This window comes from Falco cherrug, chromosome 5 (genome assembly GCF_023634085.1).
Source record: "Falco cherrug isolate bFalChe1 chromosome 5, bFalChe1.pri, whole genome shotgun sequence".
NCBI classification, from domain to species: Eukaryota; Metazoa; Chordata; class Aves; order Falconiformes; family Falconidae; genus Falco; species Falco cherrug.
In genome coordinates, this window is record NC_073701.1 from 32,523,211 (window position 1) to 32,544,885 (window position 21,675).

At 40.3% G+C, this 21,675-nt stretch overlaps 1 protein-coding gene across 1 annotated transcript; it reads right to left on the reverse strand.

The window, feature by feature from the left end:
* Positions 1-1,852: 1,852 nt before the first annotated feature.
* LOC106631632 (BPI fold-containing family C protein-like) lies at positions 1,853-21,663 on the reverse strand. The gene is made up of 15 exons (XM_027816000.2): positions 21,504-21,663; positions 19,055-19,166; positions 16,841-16,969; positions 13,737-13,892; positions 12,960-13,023; positions 12,812-12,872; positions 11,211-11,302; positions 9,436-9,609; positions 8,411-8,464; positions 7,265-7,435; positions 6,565-6,632; positions 5,117-5,159; positions 4,035-4,101; positions 2,932-3,008; positions 1,853-2,361 (listed from the first exon to the last, which is right to left on the reverse strand). Exons 1-15 carry the CDS (start codon positions 21,661-21,663, stop codon positions 2,284-2,286), a joined length of 1,506 nt encoding a protein of 501 aa, XP_027671801.1. The 3' UTR covers positions 1,853-2,283.
* Positions 21,664-21,675: the final 12 nt, after the last annotated feature.

A 21,675-nucleotide genomic window follows, 5' to 3' on the forward strand; every position in this document is an offset into this window, starting at 1 on the left:
CTGGTCTTCAAGGGCAGCTGCCTCAGAGTATAAGAATGGTCCATTGCAATGCTCAGACAGTTCAGGAACTGTGGCAGAAAGCCAGCATGGATGAACACAGAATTCCTGAGTGAACTCAAACACAAAAAGGAAGCACACAGAAGATGGAAACTGAGACCAGCTACTTGGAAGGCACACAAAGATATTACTTGCATAGGAATGAAGTCAGGAAAGCCAAAGTTCAGTTGGAGCTGAAATTAGCTTGGGAGGTGGAGAACAACAGGAAAGGTTTCTCAAAGTACATCAACAGCAAAAGGAAGGCTAAGGAGAATGTGGCCTTATTGCTTAATGGGATGGGGAACTAGTGACAAGAGACATCGAAAAGGTCATTCTTACTAGCAAGACTTGTCCTCTGGCCTCCCAGATTGCTGAGTTCCTAGCAGAGTCTGTGGGAGTGAGGCAGCACTCACAGCAGAGGAAGACATGAGTCAGGATCACTTCACCCACTTGGACATATGCAAATCCATGGGACCAGACAGGATGCATCTATAGAGGTGCTGAGGGTTCTGCCTGGCTGATCTCATTATGAAGATGCTGTCTACAACCTCCAAAAAGTCATGGCACTTAAGAGAGGTTCCTCATGACTGGGAAAAGGCAGACATCACATCTGTCTTCAAGAAGATCAAGGAGGATGATCCAGTCAGTCTCACCTCAGTCCCTGGTAAGGTTATGGAGCAAAATGTCTTAGAAGCCATTTCTAAAGAACATGAAGGATAAGGTGACTGAGAGCAGCCAGCATGGGCTTTCCAAGGGCAGACCAACCTCATTGCTTTCTGTGATGAGCTGACTGGTACTGTGGACAAGGGGAAGGCAGTGGATGTTCTATACCTTGATTTCAGCAAGGCCCTTGACAGAGTTTCTCTTAGTCTTATTACCAAGTTGGTGACACATGGGCTGGAGAAGATGGGTGGAAAATTGGCTGGACTGCCAGACTGAAAGAGCTGTGATCAGCAAAGTCCAGCTGTTGACCAGTAACTAGTGGAGGTCCCACAGGGATCAGTACTGTGACCAATACTGTTTAATGCCACCTCAGGACAGGGTGCACTCCTGGCAAGTCTGTGAATGACACCAAATTGGGGGGAGCAGTCCACATGCTGGAGGGCAGGGCTTCCATTGAGGGAAACCTGGGCAAGCTGGAGAAGTGAGCTGATGGGAACCACATGACGTTAACAAGAGCAAGTGTGAAGTCTTGCATCTGGGATGGACTAACTCCCTGCAGCAGTACAGGCTGGTGGCTGTTTAGAAAGCAGCTCTTCAGAAAAGGATCTGGGAGTCCTAGTGGACAAAAAGTTGAACATAAATCTGTAGGTCCAGGTAAATGATCCTTCCCTTCTATTTGACACTTCCATTTGGAGTACCGTGTCCAGTCTGGGCTCCCCAGTACAAGAAGGATGTTGACATGCTGGATCACATCCAGCAAGTGCTACCAAGGGGCTGGAGAACATGACCTGCAAGGAGAGTCTGAGAGATCAGGCCTGTTTAGCTTGGAGAAGAGAGGACTTGAAAGACCTTTTGTTGTCTACAACTTTTTGTTCACAGAATACAAAGAAAATGGAGCCAGGCTCTTCTTGGAAGAGTGTGGTGATAGGACAAAAGGCAAGAGAACAAGTTGGAACATGGGAAATACTGATTAGGTATTAGGAAAAAATTTTACTTTGAAGGTAGTTAAATAGTGGAATAGGTTGCCCGGAAAGGTTGTGGAACCTCCATCCTTGGGGGGGTTCAAGACTCTACTGTACATAGCCCTTAGCAACTTGATCTAATTAGTCCTGTTTTAAGCCAGGGTCTGGGCTAGATTATATGATTCTATAATTCAGTGGTAATTCACTAGATTTTATAAATCTATTCCCACTGTTGGTATCCAGTTACAAAGGGACAAATTGCGACATTCTTACAAAGAATAAAGTCTCACTCCATACACAAAGTTTAGTTTTGCTAACACTAATGGAGATAAACTGAATAATACAAGAACTGGTTCCTAAAATTAATAAAATGTGGTGTCTGTAACTAGTGAAAAGAACCAGTCACTTCTCATCAGGCTGCAACAAATTTTTCTAAAGCAGCTACACCCAATGTACTAAAACCCAACAGATTCAATTTGTGAAAAATAATTAAGAAGTTTTACTAAAGCATTTAAAATAGTGATGAAAAGCCATGCTTCTAATGTTATAGCATCCACTCCCTACAAGCCAACAGAAAGAAGACTACATTTCTCTCTTATTATTGCTTAAAAGTAAAGGGATATTAGGAGTGACTGTGAAGGTCCTCATCTCCCTCTTCCTCATGTTTGTAGTGAACATCAGTGGAAATCACCAGATGACCCTGAGGACAGAATAACATGTAAAATTACCTTAAATTTCAGACGGACGTATTCAGGATCAGTACTCTGGGACTAGATCCTATGACAAGCCCCTCAGCAGAGCAGGAGACAAGAGTGACTTTATGCCTCCTGAACTTCAGTTAACTTTAGGGTAGGAATAGGCTCTGATCTAAGTTAATACAACCCACCCAGAAGAACAATATACTACTTTCAGGCTGAGTAACACTTACCATGGAGACACTCAAGTTGCCTATGAGCTGCCTTAGAGAATGGTCAGAGTAGTGAGGACTCATGCACTCAACGCTCCTAAGCCCTGCTGGGGACAGCAGAGCTGTCCTTGTGGTGTCCCCATGCTGGCATACTCCAACAGGCCAGTGGGCCCTTTACAACCTACAACTGCTAGGGCTGGGGGGCTGGAGAGCTCATTTCTGATCCAGTTTGGATTTTATAGCTAGAGTATAGTTAAAGCTTTGCTATTAGCAACATGTGGATCTACCCAGCACAGGAACACACAGAAATGCTCAGGCCTGAAAAAGAAGCAATATTATTCAACAAGAAATAGGGCTCCTCACCTCATACATTTTTATTACAGGTCCAGTAAGGGTAGTGTGGGCCAAGTTAAGAAGAGGAAATCCTTTTCCTAGTTTATCTTTGGAAAGGATAAATATAAATACATATTAATGTAATAATAAAATGCACTTCAGAAGCATCTTTCTCAAGGAACTCAATTTGTTTTGCAATTTCCCTTTAATCAGCTGTCCTTGCGCTTCTCAAGGAAGCTATTATTCATATGTGCTAAAAAGCAAAAAGTCCTGTGAAAAAGTTGCATACAAACCTCTTACAATCCCTCAGCTGTCTGACGCTGGGATATGACTGCCTTTGCTCCTCTCCAGATATCTGCCTCACAAGATCTGGTTCCTGCTGTTTCCCACTCTGACTTATTCTCCATCTTCCTTTCATTTTCTTCTCTACCTGATCCTCTAATCCCATCGGTCCCCTTATTCTCATCTATCCCTACTTCCATGGATCAAGCCCAGCTCTATTCATATCTGCTTTTCCAAACATCTGACTTTTGCAACCCTCCCTTTCAGTCTCTTTCCTTTCTCCTCATCAACAGCTCCCTTCCTTCCTCAGCAGTCTCCTCACCTCTCTTTACTTCACAGGCATCTTTTGTACTTTTCCACCTGCTTCTTTCCACCTTCACCTCTTTCTTCCTCATCCCTCGGTCTCTGCACCCCACTGAGCTGATTTTCTACTTCGTCCTGCCTGTGGCAGCAGGTGAAGCACAAAAGCAGAGGGAGGTGATAAAGGCAGAGATGTTACCCCCAAAGCCACGACCTGCAAGTGTGCCTTGGCGCTTCCCCAGTTTGGGCCATCCTCCAATCATGGCTTGACTGTGTTGGGACAAGACCAAGGCTCTGCTGCCACGCTGCATCCAGTGAAAATGAAACCCAAACCCAGTGTTTGGAAAGCAGCCAAGACTTGCTCTGTCCCAGACCCTGATCCAGGTGACCGAGAGACCAGGACTGAAATCCAGTGTAGAGTAGATCTGTCCAGGTGCAGCCAAACGGACAGAAACCCTCCCATAACACAGCATTTAAAGCTGGCCACTCCCTTTTACTGTTTCAGTCTTGCTTTCCACCAGCTGTGCTCAAGAACTGGTCACAATCCTTACCATTGATTACTGGGATCACTGCACTCCGTAAAGTGTAAGACAGAAAATTCTCCACCAGTGACATCTGCTGTGAGGGGGAAAACACATTTGGTGACTGTTGCCTGACGCTTATGGAATTGCAGCTTGACAGTGGAGATGGAGGGCTAGAACTAGAGTGACATGCAAAAAGATCAGATCAGAGCTTGGCAGAGAAAATCTCAGGTAAAAAAGATACTTTTTGGCTTAAGTTGCAGCTGAACAATGTAAAACATACATGGCAAAGAGGTGTCTATTTTTCTTGCAGTAAGTGAATTTGAAGTCTATTTTATTTTTTTCTGTATGTTAAGTATCTGGGTTGAACCTTAACTTTAGGAATGAAATCTGTTCAACTTCACTTTAGCTGCCAGGACTCAGTTCTCAGAGGTGAACTGTTCCGTGGGTGGTGAGAACTGCTCTGTCCTGGTATTCCGTTTTATGCTACTGTGATTAGTGTCTTTTCCCCTTCACCTAAAAGATGGAGGTTGGGCTGAGCTGCTGCAGAGTCGCACTGACCATTTCTCAGTCTACACTGAATGATCTAAGCAGTGGCATGGCATTTCTTTTTTTATGATATTTGGTTGAAATGATTCAAGGTAATTCCTGAAACTGAGCTTAAGCCTGACTGTATTCACTCCAGCTGCTACGCCTACTCCATCCAGCTGTGAATTCAGGCTAGAATGTGAGAAACGGCTAGAAGAGGTGCTAGCCCCATGCCTGCCTTTGTGCTGCTGGATGCAGAAGTGAGCAGAATCAACTATGACAGCTTGCTAGGTCAGGCAGACCCAGGCAGGCATTTCTCTTTGTTTCAATTAATGTTACACAATAATAACTCCATAATATTTGGAGCCTGTGATGAGAAAAAAACCCCAACCTTCCAAGAGGTATTTCCGCTTACTGGAAAGAAAAAGAAAAGCAGGGAATATACTATTTCAAAGCAGAAAAAGCAGTGGCAGATGATATCCCCAAAACAGATCAAGAATTGTCCATCAACAAATTCAGATTAATTTCTTCCATCTCTTGAAGGGCTCAGCTACCTTTTCTAGGCACTGAAACCATCAACTTACCTCAGAGAAGCCAAGAGTGGAGTGCAGCAGGGAGAAATGGAGCCTGAGGAAAAGAAGAGGATTCACTAGAAAGGGTGAAGGCACAAGTTATGCACACTGCTTGAAGGTTCGTTTGTGGGATTTCACAATGATTTCATGCCGATTCACACATTTAACTTTGCCAAAGACTCTTTGATTCCCAACAGCGTTTAATCAAAACTGGCACAGCTGCAAATGAGCTCTAGAGTCACTGGGATCTTTCTGATAGTAATCTTTTACAGTCAGGGGTAGTCCTTGGCTGTGACCATAATAAGACTTAGGAAACCACATTTTTCTGGAATTGCCATTTCCTGCAATGGCTGAACGACACATTCTTCAAATGTTCATTATGATTTGAATAAACTCATATCCATTCTTAACCATTATGATTTCTTAAATTTTTCCACTGATACCTGTAAAGCATTCTCAGATCACAGTAAATATAATCCTGGGGGAAAAAACAATATTTTGAAGAACAGAAGAACACATTCTTGTGTCAAAATCTCTAAAAGACTGGCACCGTTACTTCTTAAAATTATACTGATGGGCTCTGATCACCCTTAAGTCCTATTTTCCTTTAAAAAGGTCCAGTGACCAAAACTAAGAAAAAGCTGCTCATGTTTTTCTTTAACAAAAATCTAATATGTTAAAAAATATCATATATTCAGGAATTCTGTCCCAACTTGGCATATAGCGCTAACAAGATGAAACACTGATGTGGGCTACTTGCCTGTAAGTCTGTGCTTCTACCCACCTGGTGTATTTAGGGAGAAAGTGCTTGTATACCCAGCCCAGTTTGAAGTGTGAATAAAATTTAAGACAGCTGAGAACACCCATAACTGTAGGAAAGAACAAAACCAGCTAGATCTAAGCAAAATCAAACAGGTTCTGAGCTTTACTTCAAACTACAGGCACCTTTCTAGTCTCATTTTTTGATGGTGTGGTGTCTGCTGTTGCACTATGTGCTCTGTAGTCTCACTTTTCCCTTCCTCATGGGCGTACAGAGAGCTAGTTACAGTGATCCAGTACCGTGTTTGCACTTTTGCAATCCTGTTTATGATGCTCAGCCATGGCATGGCAGCAACATTTAGAGGGTTTCAAATAAACTGCTGGACTTCATCCTCCAACATCAGCACAGACTGAAACAAACGCCTTTAAGATAACAAATAAATTGAACATTGTCATCTGGAACGGTATTTAACCTATAGGAAGGGGTAGTATCATGTTGTACAAAAGACATGGTTGTTCCACAATATTATTATATTTCATCTGAAAGACCAACTTGTCAGAAGTATCTTAGAGCCCCTGTGAGGACGAAGGTAACTAATTTTCTCATGGTGAAACAAGCACTGTCAGGCTGACACAGTGAAGTTCTGCTGTGTCCTAATGTTGGGATCATTAGTGTGGCTTACTGAATTTTCCTTGGTTACCTCTTCAGAAGTAATGAGATAATCAACTTCTGTTTGGTTATTGTCAGATTGGCTCTGGTACTGGCTGTCTGCAAGGAAAAAACAAAACAATCTTCTGTGACTATGCACAGATAGATACTGCCTTAGCTACAGGCACAAACACAATAGCTTTTGTGACTGGAAACACAATGTATAAACCTTGTATTTGGTCAATATATGTAGATAGTGAAATAATTTGTGAATTTATCGCTTTCTGCCAGCAACTGAGATTGCGTGAGTGAAGTGATAATACTGCCTTGATGGCTTCCTTATCATTAGGATCATTTAAGTCCTTGCATGGCTGACACAATTGGCTCACTTTCAACCTAATGAAAAGATGTCTGAGAATACACCGAACTGTTTTACAGCAAACAAGTTAGGAACACTGGGCATCAGATAATCAGATTTTTATATGTTACAATTTATTCTTGAATAATCATTCAACCTCCCACATGGAAAAAATGGCTTTTGTAAGCAGTTCTCTGCACCTGACTATTGAATTCTACACTATATGGTGCACGTTTCCTCCCTGTGAAATGCAAAAGACCAGTGTGCATATTTGTTGCAGACCAGTATATGCTATTTTATGATGTTCTCTATGGTTTTCAAAGGATCTGGAAGATCCCTGTGTGATTTGTTCAGCCCCAGCACTGAATGTTACCTTCTAGCTCATGTTACTTACTAGATTCCCTGTAAAGATGTGCTGGGTGGTTGAATTTGGCAGAACAGCAAATACTTCTACACAGCCAGTGACCTGTAGCGTGCATCTGTCTGTATTCAAACTGACCACAGGTGGTGATGTAGCCATCAGCTTCAGCAGCACCGGGCACGCTGTTACGAAACTCAGAGCCATCTGTGGAATTTTGAAGAGGGAAAAAATGCTGAATGCAGAGCTAAGCTTTTTTTAAGCTACAGCTTCTGTGGCTGCATTGTAATCAGGTGCTATATACCAAACCTCTCATTAATTAATCTATATTTAAAATAGTTAATTTTAATTACAGTAACTGAAATGACAAAATTAGTATTGCATACACTCAGAGTTTCAGAGACCATAAAACACATTATGAAGTTTTAGACCCACTGATATTGAACATATATAAATAATTTAAAAGTTGTTCCTGAAAAATATATTTCAAGAAGAGAGGATTAGCACTGAATGTTAAAGAAATGAGGGAAATGAGTGATTCTAGAAAAAATAATTTAATGACCCTGACAATATAAAGAATTTGAAAAACAGGCAGTCTTCCAGAGCAGACACTCTTTTGAAAAACAGAGAAACTTCTAGAGGACAAAACTTTAGTTTACAATGCCACAGTTTCTGAATTCAGTAATTTTATAGTAAATGTTGTCATGTTAGGGATTTTTATAGCATCTCATAGTATCTTAATTTCTTGCATCCCATTTATAGACTTGGCTACTCATGGCTGTTACTTCCCATTGTATATAATCTCCAGTAGTCATAAATTTGATACCTTTGCACAAAGAAGCCAGGCTATCAACAGTAAAGATACCATTACCTTGAAGAAGAACAAGAGGAGACTGGTCTTACAGAAGTCTACCACTTAGTTTTTAGAACTGTTTCAGAGACTCAGAGCAAATCCAGCACGTAGTGTGGTAGAGAATGACTACAGAGTAATGTGATATAGTTAGGAAGAACATAGAGTTATGATGGGGTAGATGTATATTTGAATCTTGCACTAATCATAAACCAGCTCAGTTTCCTTGTCTCCTCCAAACTTTTGCAAATGATCTAGTACACAGATAATATCCATAAGAAACATTAGCTACTGCTCTTCCTTAATAGGTCTGTACAAGTAAAAGTACTCACCTCAGGAACAAAATCTTTGAATAAGGCAGTATTTAGGTTAAAAGTAGTAGCAAGCTGTAAACAAATAAAATAAATTAGATTATATCATCTTGAAAATGAGGTTTTCCTTGGGGGAAAAAAACATATTCTGTTTACTTTAGTTTTAGATAATCCATGTTTTGATTTAATATTTCCTTGCCCCAGAACGATTCCTACGGAACCCACGGTACTCTGTGGGACAGAAGGAGACAGATTTCTCACGGGCATGGTTCAGAAACGTGTGCCACTGAACAAGCATTTTCTGTGAAAGAAAGAGGTGTCCTGCTTACTTCCTGCCTTTGGGACTTTCTTAGATGAAATATACTGAACTATCAGAGGCAGGACTCAAAAATCTCACTCTCCCTTTTGCTGCTGACCAATGTGACTATGTTTGTCAGTGCTGTTTGTATCACCAATTTTTACAAAGACCCTCCTAGCACTATTTCAGTTGGCAAAACTTACTGGAAACTGACTATTAATGCCAGCGTGGAAACACCATTTCTGAGAGAAGTCTTGTATGTTCTTCACCCACAGCTCAAAGCTCAGTTTCCTTCTACCTGCTCCTTGCCTCACTCTGCTGTTCTGTTAAGTCTGAGGGTTTATTCTAGCTCTCAACGTAGGCAATACATTTGTTGTGGGCTTCTATGCAGCAGACTGTGGCTTCAGTACACTTCTTCCTGTCTCACCTTTCCTTTTCTATGTGGAATCCATGCAGAGAAAAAGATTTTTTTTTTTTGTTCTTCCTGCAACTCCCCTAACACCAACTCTGTGATGTTTATGCCTGTCATTCCTTGACCAGAGCTTCCAAGAAGTTCAGACTTAGGCATGAGGGAGACTTTGACTATTTTAAATCATAACATACACAATGAATATCATGTATCCCTCCTACAAGTGGTAGAAGTGTGACCCAGCTCTGTGTGAAATGGCAAAAGTAATCTGTTAGTCTCCTTTGCTGACTATCCATGCTGCTGATATTTGTAATTCTATTAGATACAAATTAAACTTACCTCTTCAGAGATGGTGATGTTAAAGGCTCCTGCTCTGTAGTAAGCCAGTGAAGCAGACTGAAGAAAATAATTAGAGACTCCAACGTATACCATGGAATCATCCTGGTTTGGGAGAGCAAATGGAGCTGGCACAAAGGGAGGGTCCATGTGACTTCCTACTGGATAGACTGTGCCCTGCAAAAAGCCATCAAGTATTTTTAGTTGTAAACATTTGTGTCTGTCAGAATGCATTAGCAGTGGTTGAACAGAAAGAATGTTTCCTAATTGGAAGAAAAGGTTAACATTAAAGAAAACCTGAAGTAAGCAAGTAAGTTTGTGATATGCCCTAAAAATCAGCAAATTCAGGCTCTTTTGTAAAATACAGAAATCACAGAGAAAATCTGGCCTCCATCCTTTCAAAGTGTGAATTTGAGCATTCAAGTGAGTGTTCTGAACTACAGCTATGAGACACAAAAAAAAAATCCTCTGGACCACAGTTTAATTTCTCTTGTGGCAAAGACACATTTGTTAATTTAATTCTGAGGGTGACATTTCAAAAAAATCTTCAGGCAGACCCAAAAAGCACTGGAAGTTGCTTAGGACAGGAACACAAAGGAGTCTTTTAATACCACCTAACTCTTAGCCCTGGTCCAGCTTCTCGTCCTCCAAGACCTAGTTTGTGTGCTGCACATGTGTGTGATCTTGGTTCAGTTATACTAGGAAAATAATGCTTAAAATGTGAGAAGGTATGTGAGCTCAGGCCATTTAACACAAGAAAAGTAAGACCAGACAGTAAGTAGTGTAATTACTGTAATGGTTAGTAGCTGAAAGATTCAACGGTAAAAATATTGACATAGAAAGGTATAAAATCCTAAGAAAAAAGGGAGAGTTGGAAGCTGGCAACTCATAACCATCAAGAATCAGCCTGTTCCAGGCAGCAGTAAAGACCAGTAACTTCCTTAACTGGTTAATAACTGACTTACAACAACTCATCCAGTATCACATCAGGGTGTCAACATGTTTAAGCTTAGCCTGTAAGTTCTAGTTAGCTGTAGTAGCTGATAAATAATTGCTCAGTAGTTTCAAGCTATGTATACCTTGCTTGTGGAGTGTTTTTTGTGGGTGGTAAAAGTTGCTTGAACAAAATAACCAAGAGGGAGAGTTTCAACCATAGCTCTAGCACATCTTTCTTAACTGAAGTCGGTTGTGAGAGCCATGGGGATGCTCTGAATTACAAGGACTGTTGAAGCTGCTGTAAAAGCTGGGCATTGCTGAGATATATCTTGCCAACAAAGGTGAAAAATAGATAAGAAAGGAACTGCTGTGTGCTGCTCCAGGACTGTCTGTGAGAAGTCTTTTTTTTTTGTGTGTGTGTGATCTGTACATATACAAGATGTTGACTCATCTCAAAACAAATCCTTTGGATTACAATGACATTAGTAGTCATCACAAATTATGTATCACTGGTAGCGGGTGAACACCAAGCAGCAGTGGAAAAGCTGTGTATCTAAAGAATACTTTTATGCTGTATAAACAGCACCTCTGAAGAGTTTCAGTTCTGAAATAACAGAACTATAAACAATAGCTTTGGTTAATTAACAAATGCAGTTAATTTATTAGATAAACAACCATATCTGGTTTCTAAAATAGATCTTGACCAGAACATCCAAATGTCTTATTGCTTTTCTAATTAAATATAGGAGAGGCTGAGTAAGACTGTAGTGAAAGAAAATGAATCAACACAACAGACAATCAGAAAAGTCTTAGAAAGCACACTGATATTAAAGACAAATTACCTTCAAATCCAAGTTAATGTGTGATTTGAAGACTGCTGGAGAACTGACTAAGGAATAGTCTATTTGTGCAAAGGCATCAATCTGGCTTAAGACTAGAATGATGGACAAAAACAAAACAGCTGTTATTACAAAACCACATCACAAACAGTTATTGTTTAGGCAAAGGCAAAGGCATTATAGAAATTATGAATCTGAAGAAGAAGAATGGTAGGATAAGGAAGAAGAAAATTAAAAAAAACTTGCTATAAGGGAAAAAGTGAAAGCATTCCCTCTAGAAAAGTCACCACTTCCTCCTGGTTTAGGCCTTGTTCTCCTGTTGTTCACAACTCAATACACTCCTCAGAAATCTCCCCCATGCCGTGAAAGGAGTATCTAGGGCAATGTCCCCTTTTTTGTTATGTGTTTGCACAAGAGAACTAAATTGCCCTACACAATTAGTAAAATACTGGTAAATACTACTAATTACTTTGGAAGACGCCATTAGGACATTTTTACACATATCAGTGTTGAAGACAAGGGATGCTTGTTCACAATAGAGGGCCCTTTGTCAAACAATATGATTGATGACTTTTTCTGAAAGCCACTCACATGCAGCTCCAGTCTGACTGTTATTTTTGATTGGACTGCAGGGTCTGTTCATAGTGTATAAAAATCCGATGAGTTAAAGAGAAATGGTGAATTCACACAGAGATTATGAACTCCTCAATATGACAGCACAGATAGGAGTTCCCTTGAGCCTGCTGTGTTTAGGTATGCGCTGCATAAAAAAATAGTCTTGATAACCATGATTTTCAGTAATATTTGCCACTGCTTGGAACATGGCAGGTATAGGCCAATTCAGGAAAAACAAGTGTCTACTTACTCTGCTTCTAAATAGCAGAGCAGATAACAGAAACATCCACAATGCAAAGTGAATAGTGGGAACAAACTCTCTGACCTAAATCATAGTACTTAGTGGAATTAAATGAATTTGAATCGACAAAACCTACAAATATTCTTAATCTTGGGAAAAAAAACCCACCAATAACAACAACAAAAAGAAAAGAAAAAAAAAAAGCTGTGGGATTGATTATAGTAGTGAAAATCTTATATTTATATGCTTTTTGGACACAGATGTCTAGTGTCTTCATGTCTCTGCAAGAGTAACACAGGAATTGCTACTGGTGTGAAAAGAAACACGCTTAGTGTGACACTGTCTTCCTGCAGCATCTTGTTATCTCACTGGACTCAAGTTTCAGGACCACAGTGCAGGATGGGATGTTTGCTAGGTCTTTAGCAGATTATTGCTAAACCAAGTTTTTCTTATGTCCACAACACCAAAAGCACAAAAGATCAAAATGAAAATATTAGTCTCAAAATTCTAAGGAAATAGCACAGGTCAGCTACAACAGACTGAAAGATTACAGGTGACTTGCTATGGGCAAAGAAGAAATCTGAGTATTTTACATAAGATGCATGCAAGAGATTTCTAGGGTGGATTACGGAATAGATAAAGTACAGAACAATGGCTGTGGTTTTGTTCCTTCACATTTTTTCACCATGAACACAGGAAATGTGTTCTATGAAAATGACTTAACAAAAAGCTGTTATAAATAACTCACCCTTATGCTTTCTAAGCTGTGTATCCATCATTTGGATTCTGTCTTTGATATTTAGGCATAGCTATATGAAAAGAGAGACAAGTCAGTAATCTAAGTCCTGTACTTCCACTCTTCCCTTCACTAGCTGAAAGCGTCTTTGCAAACTTACATTTTTATCCAATTTGGTGTGAATTGGGTTCTCAAGATAATCAGACAGAAGGCTGTAGATCCAGCTGGAGGAAAGGAAATTAACACAATGACTTTTTACTACAGATTGAAATCTTTGAAACATAAAATCTGGTAGAGTGGGACATCAATGTAATTTATATTACTAAGAAGCAATTACAGCAATATCAGTAGACTGAACATTTGACTCTTTATCAATTTATGAGTCTCAGACAAATACTAGGAGTTCTCAGTCTCATAAAAGCTGTTTAGAAGGCAATCTGCAAAGCTTTGAATGTTCATGTTAATATGTTGATAAACAATGCTCGACTAGCCACATTTTGTCTAAGACAAAAAATGTCTAGAAGAACAAAATCAGAACTACAAGCATTGTTTCATATTCTCTTTTGAAACTTTATTCTTAAATTGTAGGTCAGCTTGTCAAAAGGCATAATCAGTCTAGACCACCTTCATATCTGCAAACCTCCATTTGCAATCTTGTACTGTTTAATATGCTCAAATGGCAATTTTTTCATATGCAGTATGTCTAGTCAGCTCATTTGCTGGCACATGCACTAAGAAGCATAGATTAACAGCACTTCACACACCCAGGAAAGGAGCCCAGTTTTGAAACCAAACCTTTAAAAATCCATTTTCCTAGCCTTCAATAGTTAATTGTATCCTGTTACTGGATCCCTAAAAATAAAAATTTGAAAAGTGACCCTTATGCTACAAACCCTGCTACTCCCCATAGAGTGATTAGAAAAACTCCTGTACATACCTAGATCCTCCATTTAACTTGACTTTTACACTATTAATGGTCAGTTGGCAATTGTGTAGCAATACAGACAAGCGGCCTGTGCTATCCCATGACACTTTGAAGATAACCGCAATAAACAGTCCTGAGATGGACACAGTAACTCTTCCTTCATCTTTGCTGCTCAGACAAAAAAACAAACTCAGTCAAGGAAACATTTACTTTATAGGAACAATTTAAGAAACTACCTGTAAATCAGGTCTGAAAGGACTTCTTTCTTCTATCATCTAGAATGAAGAATGGGTTTTCTAGGGAATAAAATAATTAGGGACATTTATGGTATTCAAAAACAGATTATATGCATAAATTTCCAGGACACACATTTTCCAGTGTTGTGCAGGATCTGACAAGTTTGCAAAAATGTCACAATTTCACAGCAATACAAGCCTTCGAGACAGATCACCCTGAAGGCCTCTGGAACTGCAGCAGCAGAAGCCAGTTAGTTAATAAATACATAACTAAGTTGTTCTCAACTTTGCAATTATTTCACTTTCTTCTTTCCTGTAACAATTTTCAATAACCCCTTTAAATGTATACATTCCTCCATTCTTTGTTTTTCCTGCTAAATTACTCCATTCCCCTTTAACGCAACATTCCCCAAACCATTAATTCTCCTTTCTGTAAAAATCCCTACTAAGACCCCAACAAAAATATCCTTATACTTAATTCCAGCAAATATAGGTATTAGGACTACAGTTAGGAATTGTAGAAGCTGTAGACCAACCAAGCGGGATACAGAGAGCTGTTAGAATAGCCTTATAAAAACCTCATCTACCACAACAGATCTAGCACCAAAAGCATCACTTTTCACCCCTTCATCCTGATTACTCAGTTTTCTTTTCCAGGCATTACTACAGTGGCTGCACCATCCTACAGAGAACGAGCCCAGCCCAATATGAAGTTCAATCCGTGAATATCTCTGCTTTTCTCTTTATTTTTCAGGCTAAGCAAAAATCCTGGGGAAAGAAGTTGTAATCCCAAAAAATTAATCTTACCCCAGCCCCAAGCAATAGACTATCCCTGACAGTGAGTAGTACCGCCAGTCACAAAGTCCCTCCTACCACCACTACCACTTTAAACCTCACCTTTCAGTCCATACATGGGCACTAAGTGGCTATCTGGACAAAGCACCACTCTTAAATTCCTCATTTTCCAGTCCCTAACCAAACCACCATCCCACAAGCCATTAGGAAAAACATTTTCCCAAGGAGCATTGTGCAGCACTGGGACAGGTTATTTGGAGAGGTTGTGGCATCATCATCCTTGGCTAAACACCACTAGACAGCTGACCTGATGTAGTCTGGTGACTGCTCTGCTTTGAGCAGGAGGCTGGACAAACTGACTTTCAAGGATCCCTCCAACTTCGGTTTACCCATTTTACAGTGACAGGGACCATCACAAAAGGATCTGAGTCCTCCTCCTCCCTTTTTGAGCTACTTGGGAGATGGGGAGAGGCCCAGCTACTTAGGGTGCTCTGTTCCTGCATCCTCATATCTGCTCTTCTTCTGGAGGAATCCTGATTCAATAAGGTAGAGTCTCAGCTCCAGGCCTCCAGGAGCAAAGGACTGGCCAGGAGATTTTCAGACTGGCAGAGCACTCTGGGACACAGTGGAGAGGAGGGTTACAGTGAGAGCTGGAAGTACAGGGATAACACTATTGCAACTAAAAAGCCATGGCAAGACGCATCTTTACCCTGGGAACAGCTTAGGAGGGGTGGGTTGTCAGTGGCCTCCCTTGGGAAGCTCATTTTCAGCTGGCCCCTTTTTAGTCTACTATGCTGAAAGCAACATGTAGGACTAGGGAATGGAGAGGATGAAGAGCAGGGCATATTCAGTATCTGTCTAAACCTACACCATTCACAAAACATCATATTCAACAAAGCAGAACAGATTGTTCCTTCTGACCGTCAAAAAAGCAAGAAAAATGCTTCATCGTCTAGCTCCACCAAAGCTGGCTTTGGCCACCTCCACCACAATCTGCTTCGCCAAATCCTGCATACCAGCCCCCCACCTCCCTTGCTGCCTGTGAAGTCTTTGGAGTTTTATACATCTGGGGTGCCTCCAGATTATGTCCAGGTCCTCACCCTTCAGCAAGAGGGAAAGGTGGCTTCGTGTTTGGGAACAGCTGATTTGCCCTGCTGAACACAGTATCCTTTTCCTCACAATCTTGGCATGACAGAAGGAACAACAGACAGGCTGGAGGCACAGTGACAGCAGTTTCCTGACACCAGTACTGAGAATGAATGCAGAACTGCATGTCCGTGCTCCTTTGAAATCATGACATGCTGTGAAACTTGCAGCCTGGTGATCCATCTTGCTGTGCTATCTGGCTCACAAACAGACCAACGCCTACTGCTGTTATCAGTTAACCATTAACCCAAATTGCAGAGATTAGCACCTTGCAAACTTTTCTGATATCCCAGAAGTTTTAGCCCTCCCCTCACCCTCAAGAAAATCTAAAATATTGTATTAAAATTCTGTAGCAAAAATACTGAGATAAAAAAGTGGGAAAATCAGTATGCAACCATGTCATTAAAGACAGTCTCATACTGTTCATGAACCTAAGTCAGTTTTCCATAGCGACCCAAATTCTGGAGTTTCCAAAGTTCTGAAAATTTGGCATTGTGACAGTGCCCTTCTTTTAATAGCAGCACTCTGCAAGTGAAGGTACACTCTACCAGCAAATAGATAATTAGCTATAGAATCAGCTTTCCAGTTATACTGTACAAAGAAAGTAACAAATGGGACCATGCAAACTCTGTGGTCCTGAATATTCATGTAATATAATGTAATACACAGTCTGGAAAAACTGAGCATGCTAACAGGTGTCTGACCTTATACTTCCCAAAGAGACAACCTGTGGCGTAGAATTAAAAAAAAAAACCCACAAAAAAACATTAGTTGGCAGGGGATGTTTCCTTCTTAAGAAGTTGATTCAATTAGTTCTTAAATGATAAATCATATCTGACCTGAAAAGTAATAATTACCAAGCACATTTCTTAATTCCATTTGTAATACTTCTCCCAGAACTGCTCCTCTCCCACTTGTACCTCTCTGTACAATACTTACAGCAGCCATGCATTCATTCTCCAGTCTGCACTGATCGTAGCAGAGGCATGTGCCACTGACAGATGAATGCCAATGCCAGGAATAAAGGAAGCAGAAGTTTCTGGGAAATCTACAGCATTAATTCTGAGCCTACAAAATACAGAAAGAGAGATATTAGACTGCATGTTGAAAGAGTAAGAAGAACTTCTGATCACTGAAAACCCTTCTGCTACAAAAAAGGCAAAGTCTATGCTTCGGTAGAAGAATTTATCAGAAATGACTGACCCCTATTAATTTTAGAAAAGACAGACACTTGTACCATTACACTTAGCAGCATCCTTGGAAAAAAAATCCTTGATATCAGGCCAGGCGAAAAAGGATGTCTGGCCATAACTAAAACCTCCCCTTGGGATTAAAAAAAATCCTTAAAAGTGAAATGTGCTTGCTAGGGGAAAATAAGTCTGTTAAACCCAGATGCTACATCTGTAAATAAATTCAGGTTGTCTGAATGCTAGCATTTGGTGAAGAACATCAAAGCTTCTCTTTCCCCATTCTGCTCCCCTGCCTCAGCAAAGGGCTCTGGAGAGGATTCATTTTTCTAAACAAAATCTTACTTGAAGATTTCCCTGCCAAAACAAATATTTCTGATACTCAAAGATATTGTCTTTCAAATGGGTTTGTTGAATTGAGCTGAACATTGTGAAGATATCAGTTGTAATCTTATCATGTAGTATACATTCCTCATTGTTTCCTGATATCTGGCAGACATCTCTGAAACAATTGCCTTTAATCTATTTTCCCCAAGGCAGAAGGCACCGGTGGCTACTTTTAGTTAAAATGACCATTATTTTTCCGTAACATCTTGGGCAGCGGTAAGGCTGCCTTTAGCAATCTTGTTTGCAGTGGGCTAAAATCAGATTATCCATTGAGAAGATGGCATATTTCAAGAACTATGGTTAGGAGAATGAATTGGAGGTTTCAAGATCATATAATAATTTAGGTTGGAATAGGACCTCAGGAGATTTTCTGGTTCAACCTCCTACTCAAAGCTAAGCCAGCTCAGGGGCCCTGCCCACTCAAGTCTTGAACACCTCCAAGAATGGAGATTCCCCAACCGCTCTGGACCTGTGTTCTGGTGCTCCCTAGCATTTTTTCCTAACATCTAATCATAACTTTTCTTGACATAATTTATGTCTGCTGCCCATCACCCTTTCACTATGTACCTCCAGAAAGAATCTGGCTCCATATTCTCTATAATCACCACCCAGCAGGCAGTGGAAGATGTTCAGTAAGACACATGCACTTCTCCACCATAGTCTCTTCTTCTCCACCCTGTCCAAACACAGCTCTCTCAGATATGCAGGGATTAAGAGTGCAAGAATGGTATATTAGGTATAGATAAAGGATGCAAACCCTATCCAGCAGAAAGTACATGAAGCCTCCCAGATTGGTATTTCTTGCTCTCGGTAATTTCTAAGGAAAAGGAAGTAAAATGATACTGAGCAGCAGAGGTTACCTTGATAGTAGTATTAAAAGACCAGAAGTTTCTGATTTTGTTTATAGCTTATTGGAAGATGGGATTGAAGGCTGTAGAAAACCATTTTGTATTAGTCACCTTACTTGCAGAAATTTTAGGAAACTCTATAAAACTGTTTTTTGAAAAAAGTAGAAATACTGGGTGCTCCTGATACAATTATTTTCCTCAGCAGGAAACAGGTGTTGAGCCCTATCCAATCAAAATGCTGATTTACCATTGTAAATCCATCCAAAAAGATGCTGTAAAAGTCATCTTCCCACCATGTCAGCCCAGATACACTGTCCCCCTGCACACATCTTCATCTTATCTCTTTGTTGGCCTTTCCTCATCAAACAAACAAATTATTTTCACTGCTACGGGTCCTTCATAGTAGCACTCTGTTAGTAACACTGATTCTGCTCTCTTTCCTATCCATCTCCTCTGCTGTATCATAGCCGTGCTTTCATCTGTTTTGGCCCAAACTCTGATACCAACCAAATGAAAAAACAGCCAAGGTGCTTCTTCAGCAGCTTTCTAAAGCTCATCTCTGAGTGCAGTAGAAGGAAGTACTTACAAAACAAATCAGTGTTTAGGCAGTGAGAGCAGAGTTGGATGAACCACTGAAGTTCTATAGTGAACAAAAAAATGGCTGCATATTACTATGTGGTAATAATAATCTGTTTTGTCCTAAAACTTAGAAATTTATTTCCTTTACTTACCTTGAAATGACATAGTTCACCTTAACAACCAAGAAACTCTCCTGCCCACTGAAGCTTGGAAAAGTCTCTTTCAATACCGCTTGCTTCAGGAACTCCATCCCAATCTTCCTGCCTACAAGGGGACAGAGAAAAGCACATACCTTGCAGATTGGATTCAGGCACCCAAAGGTCCAAATATACTGCCAAATAATTTAATAAACACTTTTAACACAGTTCTTGAACACTCTGATTCTATGATCCTTACCTAGACCTCCTTCCAACTACTTATACAGCCATTTATAGCTTCTATTAGCTTCACACACAAATCATTTAACCCAAGATCAAGACAATCTCTTAGGATCATCTCCTCCCTGAGTTGTATTCTATATTCTAGAACTCCTGTCAGGTTTCTGAAACTGTTATATTTCCTTCACTTCACTCACAATGTGGATAGCCTTAGGAAACACTTGGCCATTGTCTTTATCTCTGAGTGTCTCATACCTGTTGGATGAAAAAGCCAGTTAAGAAATAGCAAGGTGACTTCTATATGTAGTGTTTACTTACAGAAGTGTGATGTATCTATCTTGTGCTGCTATATAAAATACCAAACTATCTGGATTGTTGCTTGGGTACAGGAAGTTGTTTGAGGTTTAATGACAATCCTTTTAAATGTTTTCTTCCCATTTCTTTCAGAGTATGTACATTTTGGCACTGCACCTTACCCATTACAGAATGCTGCAGATCTCGGACTTATTTCCTTACCTTCTCTCCTTGCATTATGGAATCCCTTTCTTGAATGCTTCAATGCTACTTGTGCATTGGTAAAACACACAGACCCTACCATCAACAAACAGAACATCTTTAAATCCCAAATTCCTTGTGTCTTCCTTCTTTTTGCTCATCTGTGATGAAGACACTGCTAAAACTTCAATACCAAATGATGTACAGCTTTCAGATATTGTTAGCATGAGTTTCTTTAGCTTTTGGCTTCACAGTTGCTGAATTCAAAATATCTGCTTCCGCCCCACCCCCACAGGCCTCAGTATATTAAAAGCACAAAGAATTGAAATAAATTATAACTCAGCATGGGAATACCTTTTTATAAAAGGCATCTTTTATGAAGGAGAGGTAAGTTATGATTCCTTGGGAATTCCTGCCTCCAAAGCAAAATGTGGGCCCTGACTAAAATAACTTACAGCTCTCTTACGGCTGTCAGTGAAGGCAGCCAGTGATGCCAGGTGGTTCTCTCAGGGTTCTTGCAACAGGCAATGAGCATGCGGGCAGGATCTATTGCCTCAGACCCCAAATCTCATATCAAGGGAAAAGACATGACAGGCACCATGCTCTTCAAATATGAGAAATACCTTTGGAGGCACACCGTTAATGTCTGTTCTTATTGCTAATGCAGGGGTGTGCAAACTTAGTCTGTTCAGCATTCAGAGACCATGCTGAATGTCACAAAACCTGCTGGGCTCATGTGAGAAATACCGGGCTGAATACTCATTTCTAAAGGCATGAGAGATCCCTACGGAGCAATTTCTCCTGTGTGTCATAGAAAGATATGGAGCTCAGTTCTGTTTCGCGTGACCGATGTTTGCCCTGCACTTTGCAACCGCTCAAAAGCCTTTAAAACAATGCTCATACACAGAAATAAGTGGACCTGATCCTTCCTTTATCTCGAAGGCATAAACCCTGAGCTTCTACTTTTCATCTCACAAGTCCATTGTTTACCTGTCAGCATGTTCTGTACATAAATGACAATTAATCCTTAGCATGACCCAGCCTTTGTTGAATTTGTGCCTTGTTAAACTTTATTATTAATATTAATTCTGCAAACAATTGAAATTATACTGCATGCCCTCCACACCCATAGAGTAAGTCTTAGGTAAGAGACAGTGGAAGTTAACATTAATAAAGAGCAGGGAAAACATATTGTGGAAATTGCTGATATGCTGTTAAGGGGCAGAATTATGGCAGACAGTTACTAGATTTTTTTGAAAGAATGGCACATGCAGATGCTATCCCAAGCCAAATGGAGGTATGAGAGGAAAGGTGTGCCAGCTATGTGGCTGTTCCAAAACTGTAAGCTTTTCTCCCAGTTATGTCTTATTATCTTCAGTTAAATATTGCATTTTCAATCAGGTTGTTGACACTTTTAAAAAAGAAGCAATTATATGACCATCTTATTCTGGTTCTAAGAAAGCAGACCAATATGAGGAATGTAGTAGAAACACTGTTGGACTGTGGGAGAATGCAATCACCAGTGCAAGGATAAATTCACACCTGGGCTGCAAAAAAAGTAAGTAAGTGAAAGAAGAGACAAAGAGTGTTCATGGTGTGAGGTGACAACAGGAATTAATTCTATTTCAGTATTTACGGAGCTTGTTTCTACATTGCACCTTTATTAAGGAACTATATTCTGTGCATAGAGTGTTTATCATAAATTAACTTCTGGCAATGTCAGACATACCATAGTCCAGCCCCTTCTTAGTAATCCTCACTTTAAGACCAGGATTAGCCTCAAGCCGCAAGGACAGCCAACATAGCAGGAAAGAATACCATGTCTTCAGCATCTTCTTGCCTTTGTCACAGGGACCTGTCAACGACATTTGTGATGCAAACATGATCATAAATGATGCATA